At 58.6% G+C, this 22,006-nt stretch overlaps 1 protein-coding gene across 14 annotated transcripts; it reads left to right on the forward strand.

The window, feature by feature from the left end:
- Positions 1-396: 396 nt before the first annotated feature.
- SLC22A11 (solute carrier family 22 member 11) lies at positions 397-17,360 on the forward strand. Of its 14 annotated transcripts, none has more exons than XM_043581566.1 (10): positions 397-1,134; positions 2,611-2,714; positions 6,321-6,475; positions 6,576-6,744; positions 7,729-7,852; positions 8,809-8,924; positions 11,884-12,098; positions 13,070-13,208; positions 14,196-14,399; positions 14,942-15,356. In XM_043581566.1, the coding sequence occupies exons 1-10, from the start codon at positions 733-735 to the stop codon at positions 15,102-15,104; spliced, it is 1,791 nt and encodes a 596-aa protein (XP_043437501.1). In that variant the 5' UTR covers positions 397-732; the 3' UTR covers positions 15,105-15,356. The 14 variants fall into 14 exon arrangements, 13 of the variants coding, with proteins under 13 accessions (XP_043437501.1, XP_043437502.1, XP_043437503.1 ...); XM_043581567.1 differs by having other exon boundaries at positions 13,100-13,208; XM_043581568.1 differs by having other exon boundaries at positions 11,960-12,098; positions 13,045-13,208.
- The last annotated feature ends 4,646 nt before the right edge of the window (positions 17,361-22,006 follow it).

Here is a 22,006-nt window from a genome sequence, read left to right on the forward strand (position 1 = left end):
AACTGAGTGCCGGCTGGGGCCCTCCCACCAGCCTCCCTGCAGCCTCGGAGCCCAGGGAGAGAGGGCCCTGCCCAGTCCCCACCTCCGTGCTTTAGCCAAAGCGGCCTGAAATTGTCCCAGCACGGCTGAAAGTCAGGCCAGCGGTTCCCTGATTTCAAGGGCCACGTGTAGAGGAATCTGGAAGTTCGGATTTAGGAATGTGAGGAGGCCACCCGCAGAGAGCTGCAGAAGCCTTTCTGGGTAACTAGACCTGACTTTCTGGCCCAGGAGCCCACGCTGAGATTAAACTTTAACCGCGGCAACAGCCCAGTTGGTATTTCCTCCACAACTGTAATTCAGTAACATTACCCCATGGCCTTATTTTTTTTCCTTTTTTTCTTTTTTAAACATTTGCTTCATCCTTTTACTCTTGGTGCTGGAGCCAGAGAAACGACGTGGCCTCGATGCCCCAGGCAGCCTGGGTACCTCGAGCTCTGTCCCTGGTGCCCAGACTGGTGGGCAGTCATTCTTGGAAACAGAGTCGGGAGGAGTTTCTTCAAAGCATCCGGGGCATCTCAGGACTGACTTGGCCGGGTTGCCAGACTGCTGTCCCTGTCCCGCTGCAGGCCGGCCAGGGCAGAAGGCGCGATGACCCAGGGTTCCCACACTTGCTAGCGGTTCCCGACGGCAGCGGATCACTCCTTGGCTCCCTGGCCCCTTCCGTACCCGCCGTGGCCGCCCGTAGCTGCGTCCATGGCGTTCGCCGAGCTCCTGGACCGAGCGGGGGGCGTGGGCCTCTTCCAGGCCCTGCAGGTTTTCACTCTCTTCCTTCCCTCCGTCTTGGTGCCCTCCCACATGCTCATTGAGAACTTCTCGGCCGCCGTGCCCAGCCACCGCTGCTGGGTGCCCCTCCTGGACAACAGCACCGCCCAGGCCGGTGTCCCCGGGGCCCTGGGCCCCAAGGACCTCCTGACCGTCTCCATCCCCCCGGGCCCCAACAACGAGCCCCATCCGTGTCGCCGCTTCCGCCAACCCCAGTGGCAGCTCCTGGACCCCAACGGCACGGCCACCAACTGGAGCGAGGCCGCCACGGAGCCGTGCGTGGACGGCTGGGTCTACGACCGCAGTACCTTCACCTCCACCTTCGTGTCAGAGGTATGGGCCTCCCGCCGCCGACCTGGCCTCCCCAGGGGCCAGCGATGGCCACCCCCCCATGCCTGGAAGGATCGTACGGCTTCCATCAGCACTGTTAAATTAGATGCTACTCCCTCAACACATTTTGACTCACTGCTTACGACGGGGAAGTGAGCGGAGTCAGACCTCCCTGACCCCCTGATCTGGATAAACAGGGAGGCTTGGAGGAGCTGACGTTCCGCGGGCAGATTCAGAGCCGGCCAACGTTTATTTATTTACTTATGTATTTCTTTGTTTATTTTTAAGCTTGTTTATTTGTTTGAGAGAGACAGATGCAGAGTGAGTCGGGGAGGGGCAGAGGGAGAGGGAGAGAGAAAATCCCAAGCGGCCCAGAGCCCGATGTGGGGCTGAAACTCATGAACCATGAGATGGTGACCTGAGCCGAAACCAAGAGTCGGACACTTAACCAACTGAGCCACCCAGGCGCCCCAGACGGGTCAATATTTAAACTAGTGCTGACAGGAGATCAAACTCCTTTAAGTGGCAGGCATCATTCCGTGTGCTTTCCCTTCGGGTCACTACGATCTCCCGGGGGGGTCTCTTACTGTCGTCTGCATCTAACACATACATCCAAACAGAAGCACAGTGAGGTTAAGTAACTTGCCCAGGACACACAGCCCAAGTGCACTGGAACCTGACTCAAGCCAGGCGGGCAGGAGCTAGAAGCCGGGTCTTCGGCATGTCCTGTCCTGCCTCTGCAAAGGAGAAAGGCAGCTCGGAGGGAGAGGCAGGTGGGGAAGGCCTCTCCGGAGACGAGGCCCGGATTAGGCGACGAGGAAGCAAGTGACTGGAAGGTGGGGCGAGAGCCCGGTTGGGACAGAGGTCTGAGTAGGAGCGGGTCTGGGGTGTCGCAGGAGCGGGAGGGGCCCCGGCGTGTCTGGCCAGAAAGGGTCAGGGGCTGGGCCACCGTGTGGGGAAGGTCAGTGAGGAGCAAAGGAAAGTCACTGGAGGCCTTGGGACAGGGAATTGAGGGGATCCGCTTTGCGTTTTCTAGAGATGCCTTCGCCCTGGGGGGCAAGGGGCTCCTGCCACGGTGCTGGCGGCCCCGCGAGGGAAGCAGCTTCAGGGCCCCGCTTCTGGGTGAGGAAACGGCCCGGCCGGGGGCCGGAAACCCACCCCCCCCCCTCCCGCTCACCCAGCCAGCGATCAGCAGAGTTAGAAGCCCAGCCTGTGGTTCAGCCACTGCCCACCGCCGCCATCCACTCAGGGTGGCCAGTCACACATGTGCCACTCAGCTAGCTGCAAGTACAGAGCCAAGGCCCCGCCAGTATACCCCTGCCACCTCTGTCACCTGGCCCTAGGAATCTGGGGCCCCCCAAAACCCAGGCTGACCAGGTGCTCCCGGCTGGGAGCTCCCGACCCGGACCTCCCTCTGCCACCCAGGCCCTGCGATTCCACGTGCCCTGAGCCAAGCTGCTGTCCCTCTTTCTCTTCCAGTGGGACCTAGTGTGTGACCACAAGGGCCTGAAGCCCATCGGCCAATCCCTCTACATGACCGGGCTGCTGATAGGGTCCTTCTCCTGGGGCCTCCTCTCCAACCGGTGAGTATCATCTGTCCTCCTGGCTCCTCCTCAACAGAATGAGCACTGTGGGGACAGATGTACAAAAGTGGCCCATGAATGTCCACGTTCCTGGAGAGACGGGGCTCCCTTGGTCTGACCGGGGGTCTAGATGTGAGTTCCAGGTCTCCAAGGGGCAGCGACAGCCAAGGGGCAGTGACGGCCAAGGACCCAGGTCCCCAGGGGGCAGTGACGGCCAAGGGGCAGCAACGGCCAAGGACCCAGGTCCCCAGAGGACAGTGACAGCCAAGGGGCAGTGACGGCCAAGGACCCAGGTCCCCAAGGGGCAGCGACAGCCAAGGGGCAGTGACGGCCAAGAAACCAGGTCCCCAAGGGGCAGCGACAGCCAAGGGGCAGCGACGGCCAAAGACCCAGGTCCCCAAGGGGCAGCGACGGCCAAAGACCCAGGTCCCCAAGGGGCAGTGACGGCCAAGAACCCAGGTCCCCAAGGGGCAGTGATGGCCAAGAACCCAGGTCTCCAAGGGGCAGCGACAGCCAAGGGGCAGTGACGGCCAAAGACCCAGGTCCCCAAGGGGCAGCGACAGCCAAGGGGCAGCGATGGCCAAGGACCCAGGTCCCGAGGGGCAGTGACGGCCAAGAACCCAGGTCCCCAAGGGGCAGTGACGTCCAAGAACCCAAGTCCCCAAGGGGCAGCGACAGCCAAGGGGCAGCGATGGCCAAGGACCCAGGTCCCCAGGGGGCAGTGACGGCCAAGAACCCAGGTCCCCAAGGGGCAGCGACAGCCAAGGGGCAGCGACAGCCAAGGGGCAGTGACAGCCAAGGACCCAGGTCCCCAGGGGGCAGTGACGGCCAAGGACCCCACGCTGGATGAAGCTGTGCTCTGAGAGATTCCCTTGGACACCACGCTCTCTCCTTTGGCAATTACGCCAAACTTCTTGAGCACCTACTGTGTGACGGGTGCTGTGCAGTCCCTGCCCTCAGGGAGCCCAGAAGCTTCTCAGGAGAAACAGACCCCTTGTGACTCCGAGTACGTGGCATGCCGTGAAATAGAACTCCGCCTCCCCCTCCTCCTGCCCTTCCTCCCCCGTCCCCCCATCACCCTCCTTCTGAGATGGCGCCCCAGGACCTAGCCCCGCACCTTCTCTTGTCCAGCCACACCCCCCCGCTACTTGAGACGCTGCTCCGGGGTCTGCGGTGTCTACATTGCCCCCACTCAGCTTGTAAACCCCACTGCCTGCTCTGAGTTTCCATGAGGGAGAGGCTCACATTTGCCACGGCCAGAGCTGAGCTGCTGACCGCCCCCCGCCGCCCCCCCCCACCCCGCCCCTGCGCACCAGGCTCCACCCTGGAAAAGAGCCCCCAGCCCGGGGCCCACACCCAACCTTAGAAGCCACCCTGTTCTCCTTTCCTCAGGCCCGGCCACACACTCCCCCCAGCCCCTGCCTCTCCTCCTTGAAAGTCCCCTTGCCCCGCCCACCCGCCTCTCTTGCCCCAGGCAGGTCCCGGCCTCCTCCAGGGTCTCTGGCCTCCACTCAAGAGTGTCTTTGCAAAACCCTGTATGCGGATCTGGTTGATCGCAGCCTGAAGTCCCCCAGGGCCACTGCACCGAAGATGGCTCCTAACCGCCCCCTTCCCCACCCACCCCTGCTTGGCACTTGGCTTCTCCCCACCCCCGACAGCCGTGCCAGCCCCTCCGGAGCCCCCGCGGCACCCTGGCTGCAGAGCTCTGAGGTGGCCGTGCCTCGCCCAGAAGACTCTCCCCACAGTTGCTTCTCCGTGCCCAGCATGCCGGCTTTGACTCCAGCCTGCCTCCCCAGAGAGGCCTCCCGGCTCTCCCGCCTCAGGCCCCGTGGGCCCCACGGCTGCACCTTCCTTTCTCAAACACCACACCCACTCGGCCAGCATTTGCTTGCTCGTTTGTTGTGCGTGTCCCCACAACAGGTGGCTCCGAGAAGGCAGGGGCTTGCTTGCTGTGTCCCCAGCATCCAGCGTGTGCTCAGTCATTTTGTGAATGAACGAACGACTCACTCCCCTGACCATGCAGGCTACGGGGTCTGACCCCTGGGTTCCAAGCCCCACCTGTCCTTCCCGAGCTTCCTAGAAGGCAGATTGGTGGCTCCTCCGTGCCTCAGTTTCCTCCTGTGCGTGGGGACCCGGCCCTATGCATGGGGTTGTTGTGATAATAAAGTGAGTTACTCACACGCGGAGCTCGGGCCAGGGCCTGGCACGGGGTCAGCGCTCCGTGCTGGGGTTCTGCTAAGGTCGTTACCTGTGGGCCTTGTGCTGCGCTGCACGCGAGAGAAGTGGTCCAAATGGCACTTCCAGGGGACCCGCTGCCGTGCAGCTATGGCTCAGTCCCCGGGGGCTGTCCACACAGGGAGCCAAATCGCAGTTGGTCTGCAGGTGACCCAGCGAGCCTGGGCCCAGGGCCGGGTGTCGGCATCCAGACCTCGCCCCGGATCTGGGCCGAACGGGCCGGTTCCTGGGGACCCCGCTCGGATAGGCAGGGCCCAGCTTTGCGCGCATCTCTCCCGTCAGACTGCCACACGCTTTAGCTAAATGCAGGCAGAGGTTTCGGGCTAAGCTGGCCTCGGGGCGGTAGGTGTGGGGCGCTCTGGTCCCCTTGCACAGACTGGCCGGGAGCTGGCCGCCTTGCCCCAGGCCACATGCGCTCAGCCTCCTGGCCGCACCGCCCCCTTGCTCGGTGTCTTGATTTTCAGAACTCCGTGAGTACCCCCTGTTTTACACATGGGGGGACTGCAGCTCGGAGACGTGGAGTCTTGTGCCCAAGGCCACCCAGGAAGGGCAGAGCCGGACTCGGACGCAGGCTTCTGAGGTCAAAGCCCATTTATTAAAAGTTTTGATCTAAGTTCCAATGTGTCCACATGCCTCGTCGCGCGTGTAATGTAATTTCAGGTGCACAACGTAGTGATTCAATCGAGGCCTGTTCTCTGTCTTTTTTTTTTTTTAAGTGCATTTATTTATTTTGAGAGAGAGAAAGCATGAGTGGGGGAGGGCCAGAGAGAGAGGGAGAGAGAGATGTGGGGCTCAAACTCGCAAACCGCGAGATCATGACCCGAGCCAGAGTCGGACACTTAATCGACTGAGCCTCCCAGCTGCTCCAGCCAAAGCGCGTCCTTGACCATGAGGTTATGCTGCCCCCTGAGAGCAAGGCGTTTGCCTTTTTTTTTTTTTTTTTTTTTTTTTAATGTGTATTTATTTTTGAGAGAGGAGAGAGGGAGAGTGTATGAGCAGGGGAGGGACGGGCCGGAGGCGGGGTGGGGGGGAGGGGTGCAGAGAATCCCAAGCAGGCTCCGGGCTGACAGTGCAGGGTGGGGGCTCAATCTCACGCTTCGTGAGATCATGACTTGGGCCGAAATCAACACTCCGGACGTTTAACCAACTAAGCCGCCCAGGAGCCCCAAGGCGTCTGCCATTTTTGTAATAAGCACCCCCCCCCCCCCCCCCCCCGCCAAGCATGCCCCTGGGAGATCCGGGAAGGAGACAGAGATGCCCCAGCAGGTGCCCCTGCCTTCTTGAACCCTCTGTTACCTTGAGGCACTGGCCCCTATGCCCGAACCCCCAGGGGCCCCCTCCAGGCCCCCACTGTGCTTGTCTCCCGACCAGGTTTGGGCGGAAGTGGATACTGAACTTGTGTTGTCTACAAGTGGCTTTGGCCAATATCGGCGTGATCTTCGTTTCCCATTTCTTCGTCTACTGTGGCCTCCGGGTTCTGAGCGCCATTGCAATATCCGGCATCATCATGACCTCGGGGATGCTTCGTGAGTCCCCACCTTGGCCTGCTCCCACCGGGGTGGGGTGGGGTGGGGGTGCGGTGGGGAGGGGAGGTCCTTACCTGCGGATGCCTGCGTCACCTTTCAGTGGTGGAGTGGACCACGACCCGCAGGAGGGCTGTCACCATGACAATCCTGGGATGCTTCTATAGCCTGGGCCAGATGGCCCTGGGGGCCCTGGCCTTCACCCTGCGGGACTGGCGCACCCTCCAGGTGGCCGTGTCGACGCCCTTCTTTGCCATCTTCCTGATATGCTGGTCAGTACGGTGTGGGGCCTTTTCCCTTGGGGAGAACATCACTAACCAGGAGGGAGACTTGGAGTTCCAGGGTGCCCCTCGCCCCCGCCACCCTGGCTGGCCCTGGACCCCAAGATGCCGAGAGCCACGAAGGGCAGCCATGCGTGCCGAGCCCTTGCTGAGGGAGACTTCATGGGGGTTCGGAGTTCAGGGTGGGCGTTTTAGCCAGAGGTCTGAGGCTCCCGTCCGGACTGCTGGCCCCCGGCCCCTCCCCGTCCTTGGCACCCACCGGCCCCGCCCCCTGCAGCCTTCACATTGCTTGCCAGGCCCGTGGGCTCCGAGTCGGCGAGGACTGACAGCAGATACGAAAAGAGATCACCCTCGCTATTATTTTGGGTGTCGCGAAACTCCCTGGGGTCTGGAAACAGTTGTTTGGGTGAGGGCTGAGGGAAGAGACACAGGGAGGCAGATACAAGTTCATGGCGCCTGGAGTTCTCGCCTCTGCCTACCGGAGTTGGGTAGACCTGGGCCCAGGGGAGTCTACCGTGGGGTAGGGAGAGTCAGAAGGACTCATTCATTCATTCTCAAGTATTTGCTGCCCCCGTGCCAGACGTGGTTTCAGGTTTGATCTGACACGTCAGCAAATCAAACAGACCAAACGCCACTGACCACACGGAGTTTTGATGATACAATTACCCCCATTTTCAGAGGAGGGACTGACGCCCAGAGAGGTTCGGTGACTCACCCGAGGCCGTGCGGCCCAGCGAGTAGCAGAGAGGCAGGATCTGAACCCAGGCAGGCTGGCTCTTTTCACCACAATGCCACACTGCCTTCCGGAAATTCTTAGCTTCCCCGCAAACGGGGACGAGGCCCTCCGGGCTGGGAAAAGTCCAGTCTTTTTCATCCAGGAGCCGCTCCTCCCTGCCACCTGCCCTGAGGCTGGGAAGAAGCAGAAGGAAGAAGGCGGAGGCCCCCCCCCCCCACAAGCATCTGTTTCCTTAACAGGTGGCTTCCAGAGTCTGCCCGATGGCTCATTATCATGGGCAAACCAGAGCAAGGGCTGCAGGAGCTCCACAAGGTGGCCAAGATAAATGGCCACAAGGAAGCCACAAAGTCACTAACCATAGAGGTGAGATGCTACTGTTGGTGACCCCAGAGTGTGGGACATGACCGGGAGAGGACGGCCACCGATGTCTTTGGACCAACTTCAAACTAGCCACGCCACCGCCACCTCCATCGACACCACGGGTTCCCGCAGCCACAGCTCCACGAGACGCCAACATCCACCTCGCCACGATGACTGTCACCTTGCCCATCTCTGTCACCGCCACATCATTCCCACTGTCACCACCCGCTCTGCCATCACCATCACCAACACCACCGCCAATGACAGCAATATGAGGGGCGACCCACCCACCCCGTTTGTCCGCCTCTTTAATCCACATACGTGACATAGTCACTCACTGCGCAGGGCTTCTCAGGGTGTTTGGGGACAGCTGGCCGTGCTTATCTGAAGGCAACTGTTTCAAGGAAGCAGGTGTGGGGGGGGGGGTGCAGCCAGAAACCAGAAAACACAGCCTAGGGCCGTGGGGAGGGGCGTGGGAGGATCAGGGAAGGCTTCCAGGAGGAGGTGACTGACCAGGGCTGAGCTGAGCACAGGGCAGGCAGGGCCCAGAAGGTCAGGAAGGGTCTGGATGGGCAGTTGGGTGCGGTCGGGAGCCAGTGTGGCCCGAGTAGGCGTGCCCTGACACCAGCCACGAGGAACAAGGGGGGTGGGTGGGGCTTTGTATGGCACCTACCGAGAGCAGAACAGCCCGCAGGCTACAGCTCAGAGGGCCAGAGCTGGGACACGAGACTGGCTCCTTGGCTCAGAGTACTATGGGCCAAGTCTGCAGATGGGAGCTCGGCCAGGGGGCCAGAGAGAGAGACCTTTCTGCCTCCATCGCAGCCCCCCCACCCCGAGGCTCTCCAGAAGCCAAGGCCAGGCCCCTCCCCTCACTCTGTTGTGGTCGAGGTCGCGGTGCCCTGGCGTGGGGGCGGGGCCGACGCCCGGCACTCACGGCATCTGGTGCTCCCTGTGCGTAGGTGCTGATGTCCAGCATGGAGGAAGAGATGACCTCTGAGAAGGGCCGCAGGTCGGTGCTGGAACTGTTTCTCGTGCCCACGCTCCGCTGGCGGACCTGCATCATGTCCCTGGTGTTGTATGTTGTCCCTCACAGACACAGGGCTGGGGGGGGGGTGGGAGGGGGGGGTGCCCGTGGAGGCCGGGGGTGGGGTAGGGCCCCCAGTGACACAGTTCACCCAAGGCAGAACAGAAGAGATAGAAGTTTCTTGAATACATGGCAAGGTAGCAGTGGGCAGGAAGGCAAAGGGGAGACTGTCGCCAAGGAGGCTGGGGGGGGGGGTGTCGTTGGCGGGGGGGGGGAGGAGGGGGGAGAGGAAGGAGAGGAAGTAGGGGGAACATACAGAATTTTTCTTCTTCGCTACCTGTGCCTGGTAGTAAGTAGCTGATTGGTCAGCTGGGGTTGATGGATATTTGGAGGTGGGTCGTCTAACAGGCCTGTTTACCTTCAACCTGGCCGTGCGGTCAGTCGGCCGGCCGTGGGTCCTTCTGCCTTGCTCGGGTTTCCTTTGCTCCAATTTGTTGCCTAAAAGTGCCTCTGCAGTGTCCAGGGAGAAACGGCTCCCACCGACCTCAGGAGGCCCGGTTCTGGCCGGGACAGGCAGCTCCCCCAGAGGGCAGGCCCTGGGGAGAGGATATGGGAGCTCAAGCCAGCTATAGGGCAGGACCAGGGGAGGACTAAGCCCAGGCTAGAGGCAGAGCCCGTGTCCCCCGAGCTGCAGGACCAGCGATGGCTGGGGGGCGGGGGGGGGCACGCTCCTCAAGGGCTGACCAGCGGCTGGCCACCCACTTACTTCAAGTTCATTTATATCCCCACTTTACAGATGAAAAAGCAGGGCCCAGAGCAGGCAGGGAACTTGCCCAAGAGGCCAGAGCAGACATCTGAACCTTGGCTGAGCTACTTCCTTGCCCCCTGTGGCCCGCCAGGCCCCACACTGAGCACGGACTCCCCAGCAGGCCCTGTCCTGGTGCCCAAGGGCACCTGGGACCAGGAGAAGGCCCCTGAATAAGACAAATTCAGTTCAAGGGACTTGCAGAGAGCATACTAAGAAGTGAGGGTCAGGTTTGATGGAGACTTGATCTTGAAATAAAACTAAAGATCAGGGGGGGCGCCTGGGTTGCTCAGTCTGTTGAGCATCCGACTTCAGTTCAGGTCACGATCTCGCAGTTCATGAGTTCAAGCCCCGCATCAGGCTCTGTGCTAACGGCTCGGAGCCTGGAGCCTGCTTCGGATTCTGTGTCTCCCTCTCTCTCTGCCCCTCCCCTGTTCACGCTCTGTCTCTGTCTCTCTCAAAGATAAACATTTAAAAAAACTAAACATTAAGAAAACCCCTAAAGATTAGGAAAACATTTATTTTATGCTCTATTTAACCACATATGGGTTCTCATGGCAAATAGTTGCTACATCTTAGAACAGAGATTGAATTTTTTTTTTCCTGGCTTAAGTTTTTTTTTTTTCTGACAAATTAGAAGGAGGGCCGGGTGGTGGGGTGGTGCCCCGAAGGTCCAGGGCCATATTTATTTTTGAGAAAGAGCGAGAGACACAGAGTGTGAGTAGGGGAGGGTCAGAAAGAGAGGGAGACACAGAATCCGAAGCAGGCTCTGGGCTCTGAGACGTCAGCACAGAGCCTGACGCGGGGCTTGAACTCGAAAGCTGTGAGATCATGACCTGAGCTGAAGTCCGCTTAACCGACTGAGCCACCCAGGTGCCCCGAGGGCCATTCTTCCGAAACCTTCAAGGCTTCCTCAGTTCTCCCAGCAGCTGGCTTGGCTTGCTTTGTTATTCAAATCACGAGCTGGGAAGCCTCGATCCCGGTGGGTTTCGACTTCCCCTGTCCCCTGTCACCTACCGGCTACTTTGAGCCAGAGCTGAGCCCCTCCCCCATGAAGCCGTTCCTAGGGGACCACAGCTTCTGTGTGCAGCTGGGGGCTCGGGGCGCAGTGCTGGGAGGAGTGTCCCTGAGTCCCTGAGGCAGTGATGGGGACAGATTTGCAAAGTGATGGGGAACAATTTCATATTGTGGCCACCTGTGGATCCAAACTCAACATCCAAACTTCAGAAACCCAGCTACTGTAAGTTCAGCTACTGAGGAACCTGTGCAGGGGGGTCCCTCCCGTGTCCCCCCCCCACCCGGAAGGCCTGGGATGGACGTCAGTGAGCAGGAAGCTCTTGGGAGAGAGGGCTCTTGGGATCCCTTCCTGTGGCCTGCTAAGGGGAGGGGAAGGAGCAGAGAAGGGGAGAAGGGAGGGGAGGAGGAAGCCGAGGGGAGGGGTGAGGGGAGGAGAGGAATGGGAGGAAAGGGAAGGGGAGGGGGAAAAAGGGGAGGAGGTGGGAGGGGAGTGAAAGGGAGAAGAAGAGGGGAGGTGGGGGTGGGAGGGGAGGGAGGGCAGGGAGGGGGTGGGAGAGAGGTGGAGGTAGGAATGGGAAGGGAGGCGGGGTGGGGGAGGGGACGGGAGGGGAGGGGGGGAAGAAAGCGAATGGGGCAAGGGTGCCATCACTGTGGGACAGTCTCAGAAAGGCCCCGGCAAACCCACGGAGGACTCAGGAGCTGGGGTGGCCCCTCTGGCCTGTGTCATGGGGTGCTCTCCGCACCTGAGGGACAGCACCCCCAGAGGCTGGGAAAATACGACCTTCCACCCTGAGAGAGGGACAACCCAGCCCATCTCTTTCCACTGTTTCTCCCACCTTTCAGAGCTAAAGAAACCGGCGTCCGGAAAAGGGCCAGAAAGGGCCAGGTCGTGATTCTAGGCCGTGCCGGGGAAACAAAGCCAGAGAGGGCTAGCGCCAGAACTGAGGCTCGACCCCCCAGAGCCCAGTCAGCCCGGGGGGGGGGGGGGTTCCGTTCTCCGTTCTCCGCTGGCTCTAGAGAGACTCGCCCTGCCTCTGACAGACAGGCTTTTGGGGCTCTGCTGGTGACCCGCCCCGCTCCCCTCCGGGCTGGCTGTGCCCTCTGGGGACGGCCCAGGTGTGAGGTGACACTGTACGGGTGCCCTTTCGTCTGCGGGGCAAGGACCCGACTTCAGCCTTTTTCCTGCAGCTTCTCCCAAGTGACATCCTACTACGGGCTGGTCCTTGACCTGCAAAACCTGGGGAATGACATCTTCCTCCTCCAGGTTCTCTTTGGAGCCGTGGACCTACTGGCCCGGTCCATCACCGCCTTCTTGCTCAGTTTCTTGGGCCGCCGCACAACCTTGGCCAGCTTCCAGGCTGTGGCTGGCCTCTCCATACTGGCCAACAAACTGGTCCCACAAGGTGAGGCCGAGGCAGCTTGGAGGAGGGGCGGCCCGAGTGGGCCGAGTGGCCGACAGCTTGGGCCACTGGCTTCCCTGGCTGTGCCCACTGTGCTCACCCCCTGGGTCCTTCCCCTCCCCGGGCCCGAGAACATGGCGCCCCCATCCAACCCCCCCCACATCGGCCCCCCACCCATTCCCCCCCAAGGCAACTGAGGTTCGGAGACACGAAGCCAGGAGCCGGAGGTCACTCAGCTAGCAAGCGACAGGGCCGGGCGCGGGCCAGACTTCAGACCAGAGGCTGGGGCTGAGGTGGGAGGAGGGGGAGGCCGTGAGAAGCTTTAGGTTGCTGGAAGGGAGGCAGGAACCCCACGTCTGGTGCACCTTGGGGTTTTTCTTCTCCCTTGTTAAAGAAGCCAGAGGCATTTGTGTGCAGAGTGTTGGAGGGCCCTCGTCTTACACTTTTCCTGCTGAATGAGGCTCTAATGCCCTGAAAAAGCCTCTCAAGTCTCCTCTTATGGCTCCAGGCAGGGAGGCTGGTGGAGGGGCAGGGACAGGCAGTGGCAGCAAAGCCAGGAGGGAGGCAGAGGGGCGGCCAGCGTCCAGGAGGGGCTGAGTTGGGGCGGACCGTCTGCCAGGAGCCCAAACAAGCAGAAAACTTGCAAAAGGCCAGTGGACGGGTTATGCGACTCTGCGTTACAAATGTGGGCGGGAAAGCTGAGGCCCAGCCCACGGGCCGAGTGTGGCAAGGGCCTCGGCTTCCCGGCTAGGGCTCCCATGAAAGCCAGAGTACCCACAGGGGGTGCTGAGAGCCCTCCGGAGCCACCCCAGGTTGGCCCACCCCAGGCCTGGCTGGGCTCAGGCCCCGCCCCCACCCCCAGCCCACCCACCATCCTGCCCACACCCCCCATGGGCACCTGGGCGCAGTCAAGGAAGCCTTGCGGGGGAACCCAGCCCTTCCTCTCCAGGGTGACCGGGCACCCCCTCGGGCAGACCCCACTGTCACCCTCTTCCTCTGCCCAGATTGGCAGACCCTGCGCACGGTCTTTGCTGTGCTGGGAAAGGGATGTTTTGGCATCATCTTTTCCTGTGTCTCCATCTACAAGCCTGAACTCTACCCGACTTCACTGCGGTAGGCTGGGCCGCGGGCTGTGCCCTGGAGGCCGGGGAGGGGGCCCGGGCCCCGGGTGTGCCAGAGGGGACGTCCCTGGGGAGGCCAGCGGGGAGGGCAAAGAGGGGGCTCACACAGCAGAGGGTGAGGAGGCCCCTGGCCCCAGCTTCCTTCCTTCCCCCAAAGGCTCATCCTCAGCCGGGGCTCCCAGAACAGCATTCCCCCAGAGTCTCCGCCGGGAAGGCCGTGGTGTCATGGGGCCCTCAGTGATCAGAAACTGCTTTGAACCCCAGAACCTTCTGTTCGGGTGAAATCTTACAAGAACCCTCAGCGAGACCAAGAGCTGCCCTAGTGAAGTGCCCTCCGTCCCCCCACTTGCTTCCCACTGTCCCCTCCCTGCCCCAAGAGAGCCCTGAGTCACCTTGCAACAACCCAAGGGCACCACGGGCCACAGATGGAAAACCAGTGGTGTAGAGTTAAACCATCCCCACATCGGGCGGTTGGGTAAACTGAGGCTCAAGGACCTACTCGCGGAGGGGTGAGATTGGACCCAGCGCCCTAGAGCCCTAGCCCAGGGCTCTTTCCCGCATCGTGGTGCTCACGCACCCTCACCCTCTCACGTCCCCCCTTCCACTCGTGGTGTGGACCCTCGTGTGTTGATTTTGTTGATGTTACATAGAAAGCCTGAGCTGAGAGCTCAGGGGCCTAGCAGGAGGCCTGAGGCAAGCCCCCCACTTACCGAAGACCAGGAGAAATGGGGTGGGCCCTGGAGCATCCAAGAAAGACCCTGGTTGTTCTCAGGAAGCAGAGACCCCGCTCTGGATGGGAAAATCCATGTGGGTTCCACGGAGAGGGTGGTGCAGGGAGAGACCTTGTCGTTGTGTGCCTCCCTTATCCCAGCTTTCCCTCCCCTGGCCCAGCCAGATGCTACCACGCACCCCACCCCGTAAAGCCCCCTTCTCGAAAGTGGCGGCGGCCACAAGGGTCTGGGCCCCTCTCCACCCACAGGATGACAGCAAATGGCTTCCTGCAGTCGGTAGGTCGTCTAGGGTCTGTGATAGACCCCCTGATCAGGATGACTCAGCACAGCCTGCCCCTGCTGATCCCCGTGGTCTACAGCGCTCTCCCCATCACCTCTTGCCTCATTCTGCTCTTCCTCCCGGAGACCCAGGGATTTCCACTTCCCGACACCATCCAGGACCTGGAGAACCAGTGAGTGACCGCCCCCCTCTCCCCCCCGCCCCGGCCGGGCTGCCAGGATGTCGCGGGGCAGGGCTGCAGATGTGGGGACAGGCTCCCCTCAGCCCCGGGACGGGACAGCCCAAGGGGGTTAGGGAGACGTGCTGGACGAGGAGGGCAGGAGATGGGCTGTGGGCTCGTCAGCGAGAGGGCACCTGCGTGCTGCGTGCTGACCGCGTGCCCGGTGCCTCGGGCACGCGACCCGGGCGCCTCAAGGCTTGCGTCTGAAACCACGTAACCATTACGACCACCACGCTGCCAGGAAGAGACGATTTCCAACCCCGCTTACCGGAGGCTCGGAGAGACGCAGGGGCTGATTCAGGGTCTCGCAGGTAGAAAGCGATCGTCCCTGTCCCTTCGGCAGGAAAACGGGATGATTATGAGCCTGACCCGCAGCCAGGCTGCCTGGGACTGAATCCCTACCCCCCAGGCGCCCACTCACCTCTCTTACCAAACTCGCTCACGAGGACGAGGACGGAGCCGGCCCTGACCGCGCTCCTTAAATCTTCCGCTAGGAACTCTAGGCCCAGGCAGATGAACAGGCCATTTCTCTCCGACCCTCTGGGAAGAGATCATGCTAGTCTCACGTCGTCCTTGGAGGGAACAGAAGTGAGGAAACGTTCCTCTGGTTTATTTCATGGCCAGAATCACCACTACGCTCTGCTTCCTCATTTATAAAATGGGCGTTAAGGAAACAACACAAAACCCAGCCAAGCTCAAAGAGAGGTCTTCAAGTTGAAGCGATTATGTTAAAGCGCGGAGAACAGCGCCTGGCCCGCAGCACAGGCCCCCGGGAGTGTGGCTGCTGTGTCCTGGGTGAGGGTGGTCCTGGGGAGCCCACAGGCTGAGCCGGAACCAAGGTCATGCTAATAATAGGTAATAATAACCGCTGGTGCTTCGGGGTTTTAATATAGCATCTTACTGTTTCAATATAGCATCTCATTTAATCCAAACAACAACCCCACAAGGTACTGTTATGTTCAGTTTCACTGCCAAGCGAATGAAGACACAGAGGGGCCATGTAACTTGCCGAAGGACACTCAGCCAAGAAGCAGGGAAGCCGGGACTTAACTTACTCTTTCACTTTGGGGGGGGACCTACTGTGTTTCGGGCACTGTCTTCCGCATGGGGCACGCGGCGGAAAAGAAAACCGTGATCTCATAGCGCTTACGTGCTCGTGAGACTTGAAGCCCCCCAGCCATGTCACCACACACCACTCTGTCTTTTGATTATCCTAGGAAATCGGCAGCGGCCAAGGGCAACCGGCGAGAGGTGGTCGTTACCGAAAGTACCTCGTTCTAGAAATTCTGCCCGCGTGGAGCCCCTTTGGCCAAAGATCCCCACGGAGGGAACCGCCTCCTCTCCAACTGAGCGTGGAAGAAATCGGAAGAACCTTGAGAGTTAGGCGGGGCCGGGGCTGGGCGGCTGGGCGCTGAGGCCGAAGGCTGCTTTCTCCCCTCACCTCTGTTCTCCCCCCACCTCAGCCCTGCAGAGCCAAGTCCGGCTGGCTGATCGAGTCCACACCACTAACAAGACGGGTCCTTTCTCCTCCCCGTCAGGCTCCCGTCTCCACACCTTCGCTCAGAACTCCTGACACTTCACTGACCCGGACACCACAGTTTTCTCACCTCCAGGCTACCAGAGTGGATCACAGGGCAGAAAGGGAAGGGTCTAGACAGACCTAGGTTCCAATCTCTCCCCCATCCTCTGCAGAGTCCTCATCTGTAAAATGGAAACAATCATGAAACCTTCCTCCACGGGGCAGGGTTAACAGATCTTAGCACGGCTGAGAGTCCAACAAATAGCACCTGCTAACGGGGCTGCCGGGTACCGGTGTTCAGGTTGTGCACTGCCCAAGACACCAGCTAAGGAGGCACGTGGGGGCTGAAATCCAGCCCGGGCTCCGCCGGCGCAGAAAGGAGTTGTTTTCATCCCCTCTTACTTCTCCGTTGGGGAGGAAGGGCTTTTCACCCATGGTTATGGGGATGGCCTAACATTGGACGGCTCAGGCCAGCAGCGTTCATTGCTCACAGGTGTTCACGGCTCAGGGCGAGTGGCTCCATGCAGCACGCAAGGCGCGTGGGGCTGCACGCAGGAACAGCGTGAACCACCAGGGGCTGTGGGAGGAAGGCTTTGCAGCACCAAGAAGGCAGAGTGACCCCTGGTTCCCGGGGGAGGATGTGATCGGCTTGTCTGAGGAATCCCACCCATTGACAGGGCACTGATGCTTTTGCCACGGGACCCTATCCGCGGGAGCAGGAGGGGCGGGACTTGGAGTTCGGCCACTCGAGACCCTCCTGGATTCCCTACCTGTCAAGGCGGCCCATAACATCAGGCTTTAATCTGAGCCCTTACACCACAAGGGCACCCCTTGGTTGTCTGTCTATCTCAGTGGGTCGCCTTCGCCTAATTCACATAAAGACCCTCCCTGTGGGGGCAGCAGCCCGTGCCGCTAAAACTGTGGGATCACTGAGGCCGACCCCCTGGTTTAGAGGTGAGGAAACTAAAGCTCAGAGAGGTGGAGTGACCAGCTCAGAGTCCCACAGCCGATCCCTGGCCCGGCTCCCAGTCCAGGGCTCTATGCCGCACCCAGGGCTCCTCACCCCCCACCTCCAGCCGTCCAGGCCTGACATCAGCAGCCCTGTCACATCGTTACTCCCACACCCTTCCCTGGAGATCCAGACCCTCTAGACAACTGCCCACTCCTCGGGCGACCCAGGGAAACCTCAGGCCGTGGATTCCCCACCCCGGGCATCCCCACAGCCCTCTGTCACATCCGACTCCCACCAGGCTAATCAAACACCATTCAAATCATGCTGCCCGTCTGCTTAAAATCCTCTGGTGTCTCATCATAAAGATCACACTTCCCCCGCCCACAGGCTCCTACGGGTCCCTAGCCTTGCTTCGCATGTAATAAATTTTTAAACATTCAAATCATGGGAAGTATGTTCTTGGATCCTCATGGAGATCAATCAGAAATCAGTAACAGAGAGATATCTGGAAAACTCCTTCAAACATACTTCTAAATAACCCCCGGGCTAAAGAAGAAATCGCCAAGGAAATTAGAAAATATTTTGAATTGAATGAGAATTTTAAAAGAGGGAGGACATATCCAAATTTGCAGGATGAAGCTAGAGAAGTGATTCAAGGGAAATTTGTATCATTAGGGGATTATATTAGAGAGGAAGAAAGTCTCAAATACCCCAGCTTCCACCTTAAAAAGCTAGAAAAAGAAGAGCTGACTAAAACTTAAGTAGGTAAAGGAAAGGAAATAAACAGAAATCAGAGAGACAGAAAATGAGACAGAAAATTAGTGAAACCGGAAGCTGGTTCTTTGGGAAGTCAATAAAATGTATAAATCTCTGGACATACTGATCGGGGGCGGGGGGGGGGGAAGGAGGAAAGAAGGAAAAAAAGAAGGAAAGAAAGAAAAGGAAGGAAGAAGGAGGGAGGAAGGGAGGGAGGGAGGAAGGGAGGAAGAAAAGATACACATTACATATCAAGAGTGAAAAAGAAAGCATCATCACCAACCCTACAGACATTAAAATGATAAGGGAATATTACAAGCAACACTTTACCCACACATTTGACAACGCTGATGAAATTAACAAATTTCCTGAAGGATACGAATGAGCAAAGTTTGCTTAAGAAGAAATAGATAACATCATTAGCCCTAAGTCTGTTAAAGAAACTGAAGTTGTGGTTTGAAACCTTTCCAGAGGAAACTCCAGGCCCAGAAGGCTTCCCTGATGAATCCTGCCAAGCACCTAAGCAAAAAAAAATAATACCAGTGATACCCAAATCCTTCAGAAGATTGAAACAAAAGATAACACTTGCCGGTTCATTCTTTGAGGCCGGCATTACCCTAATCCCCAAATCAGAAGAAGATATAACAAGAAAACTATAAACCAGTATTTTTAATAATCATAGACATAAAAATTCTTTTTTTAAGACACGATTCTTTTTTTTTTTTTTAATTTTTTTTTCTACGTTTATTTATTTTTGGGACAGAGAGAGACAGAGCATGAACGGGGGAGGGGCAGAGAGAGAGGGAGACACAGAATCCGAAGCAGGCTCCAGGCTCCGAGCTGTCAGCACAGAGCCCGATGCGGGGCTTGAATTCACCAACTGCGAGATCACGACCTGAGCCAACGTCAGATGCTTAACCGATTGAGCCACCCAGATGCCCCCAAGACATTAACAATTCCTAACAAACATTTAGAAAATTAAATCCGACATTATGTTAAGAAGGGCAATACATCATGACAGAGTGGAGTTAATCCCAGGAATACAAAGTTGGTTTAACATTCAAAACTCAAGATTAACAAACCAAATTATTGACAAACTACAGAAGAAAAATCATATGATCATCTCAATAGACACAGAAAGTGCATTTAACAGAATTCAACATCTATTGCTGATAACATTCAGCAAGTTAGGAAAACTAGTGAATTTCCTCAACCCGATAAAGCACATCTGTGAAAAACCTACAGGTAACATCGTACTTAATAGTGAAAGACGGAATGCTTTCCTGTCAAGATCAGGAATGAAGCTCACCACTTCTCAATATTGGTTCTAGTCAGGGCAATAAGGAAGGAAAAGATCAATAAAAGACAAGAAATAGATAAGAAAGGAAGACACAAGACTTGTTAATTTGCAGATGCCAAAATTATAGGAAATCCTAAGAAATCTACAAAAATGTTACTAGAACCAAGAAATGAGCTTGGCAAGGTTACAGGATACAAGGTCAAGATACAAAAATCTATTGCATTTCTAGGGGCGCCTGGGTGACTCAGCTGAGCGTCCAACTTTGGCTCAGGTCATGATCTCATGGCTTGTGAGTTCGAGCCCCGAGTCAGGCTCTGGGCTGACAGTTCAGAGCCTGGAACCTGCTCCGGATTCTGTATCTCTTTGCCCCTTCCCTGCTCACGAGCTCGTGCTCTCTCTCTCTCTCTCTAAAAAAAAAAAATAATAAATAAACGTTGGGAAGAACATTTTTTAAGTAATATAAAGGATAATCCAATTTTAAAACAGGCAAGGGGCGCCTGGGTGGCTCAGTCGGTTAAGCTTCCGACTTCGGCTCAGGTCACGATCTCTCGAGTTCGAGCCCCGCGTCGGGCTCTGTGCTGACAGCTCGGAGCCTGGAGCCTGCTCCGGATTCTGTGTCTCCTCCTCTCTCTGCCCCTCCCCTGCTCAGGCTCTGTCTCTCGATAACAAATACACGTTAAAAAAAAGTTTTTTTCAACAGGCAAAAGGTTTGAACAGATGCTTCACCGGAGAGCATACACGGACGGCAAGCAAGCGCGTGCAAAGAGGCGTCACATCGGCAAACGTGAACCACACAGATGCCACCACATACCCCGAATGGCAAAGATTGAAAAGACCGGGTGTTGAGGAGATTGTGGGGCGACTGTGGGAATGCAAAATGGTCCGGCCACTTTGGAAAACAGGGTGGCAGCTTCTTAAAAAATTACACGCACGCCAGCCGTGCCGCCCAACTGCTCCGCTTCTAAATATTTCCCAGAAGAGATGGGAGACTGAGCCCGTCCGGGGACTTGCACGTGAACGGTCCTCGCGGCTCTGTTTGCAACTTCCGGGAGCTGGAAACCACCCAAACGTCAATCAACGGGTGAGCAGACAGATTTCAGTGTGTCTATGCGACGAATTACAATTCGTGTAAAATATATGCATGAGAAGTGCTAGAAAACGCAGGCGAAGCCGGGGGCCCAGCAAGCCGATCTGCGGGTGCTCAAGCCAAGGGTGGGGGAGGGAAGGAGGGATTTCGAAGTCAGTGGCGACACACGGACTCTGGGGTGATGGGTATGTTCATTTCTCCTGATTACGGAGATGGCGCGGCCGCATTTCACTCCCTCGCACGTTTATTAAGCTTGAAAGAAAGCCTAGAAGGCGCGTTATCTGTAGGGAGACAGCTCCCAGCCCAGGCCCGAAGGCCACACGTGCGTGGCCAGAGGCCGTTGCAGCCCCGGGGCCGTGAGTGCGAGGTGCCGGGTGGCTCTGCGGTCACACAAGTGACGGGGCTGGTCTTTCCGGGGCTGGTGGCCGTGGTGGGAAGTGTTGCCCGGATGCCGGGCGAGAAGGGGCCTGCAAGGTTTGGGCTGACGTGACCTGATGGAGATTCCGAAGGATGGCCCTGCCTGGGAGCGGAGAAGGGGGGACAGGGCCGCGGGGCTGGGGGCGGGGAGCCCCGTCCGGGCCGCTGTTGTGTCCCCAGGGTGCCGGCGGCACCCTGTGCGGAGAAGTGGTGGCAGGGAGGGTGGGGTTTGGATGGAGCCCCTTGGATTTGCTGAAAGGTCAGGATGGAACTTGAAAGACGGGAGGAACCGAGGAAGACCGAGGTTTTTCTGCTCGCCCACCTGGTGGGGATTTACCCGCATGGGTGACACCTTTTCCCCCAGGGCAGAGTCATCTGGGGAGACCAGGCGGTGGAGGGGAGAGTCCGGTGGGCAGGCGCAGGATAGGGCTCAGTCCCAGGGGGGCAGGGGCGGGGGGCGACGAGGCCACTCGGGGCCCAGAGAGCGTCGCCCGGAAGCTTTGAGCCCAGGATTGCCAAACTTCCCAAGTGTTCTTAAGTCACAATTTTTTTTTTTCCAACGTTTTTTATTTATTTTTGGGACAGAGAGAGACAGAGCATGAACGGGGGAGGGGCAGAGAGAGAGGGAGACACAGAATCGGAAACAGGCTCCAGGCTCTGAGCCATCAGCCCAGAGCCTGACGTGGGGCTCGAACTCACGGACCGCGAGATCGTGACCTGGCTGAAGTCGGACGCTTAACCGACTGCACCACCCAGGCGCCCCTTAAGTCACAATTTTTATGTGAAATCTCCAAAATACTCAACGTTGGCTCTCTTGTTTAGAACACAGCATCTGGGCCACACCAGGTGTGTCTAGAGGAGCCAAGCCACTCCCCCTCCCAGCTGCGTCAGGAGCCACATGAGGACACCGTGGCCAGAGCGGTCACCCGGACCTTCCCAGGCCCCTCCGGCCAGCCTTCCCAGGACTGGGGTCATCTGTGTGGTGAGCGGGACCCTTCCCCCAGCCGCCTGGGCCGCCTCCCTGGTGTCGGGACCTCAACACGGCCCACAGTGACGTTGTGACCTTCCCCCAGACCCTAGATGGCCCCATATCCAGTCGGTGGTGAAGCCAGAAAGCTAGGAGCTGTGCTTAAAGCCTCCCTGTCACCAACTGGTCGCCAAGTCCCACTGCCTCCCTGTCCAAAATGTACCTCCCATCGATCCGTGTCTGTCCTCACCTTCGCCCCCACCCAAGCCATTGTCACCTCTCCCGTGGGGACCCCAGGAGCTCCTCACTGGCCCCTGCTGCCACTCGTGGCCCCGCCCCTCCGCACACACCATCCGCCGTGTGCTCCCCAGGGCTCGTGCCAATGCCTTACAGGAAACCCTCCAGGGGATCCCCACCCTCCGTGGGTTCTCACGAGACCCCTAGGACCTTCCTCAACCCCCAACCCCCCCCCCCGCCAGCTTCCCTCTCGCTCACTTGGCTCACGGCACCATGAACTTGGCAGGTCCTTGCCCACCACGGGGACCTCACGCGCGTTGTTCC

Source organism: Prionailurus bengalensis, chromosome D1 (assembly GCF_016509475.1).
Source record: "Prionailurus bengalensis isolate Pbe53 chromosome D1, Fcat_Pben_1.1_paternal_pri, whole genome shotgun sequence".
Lineage (NCBI taxonomy): Eukaryota > Metazoa > Chordata > Mammalia > Carnivora > Felidae > Prionailurus > Prionailurus bengalensis.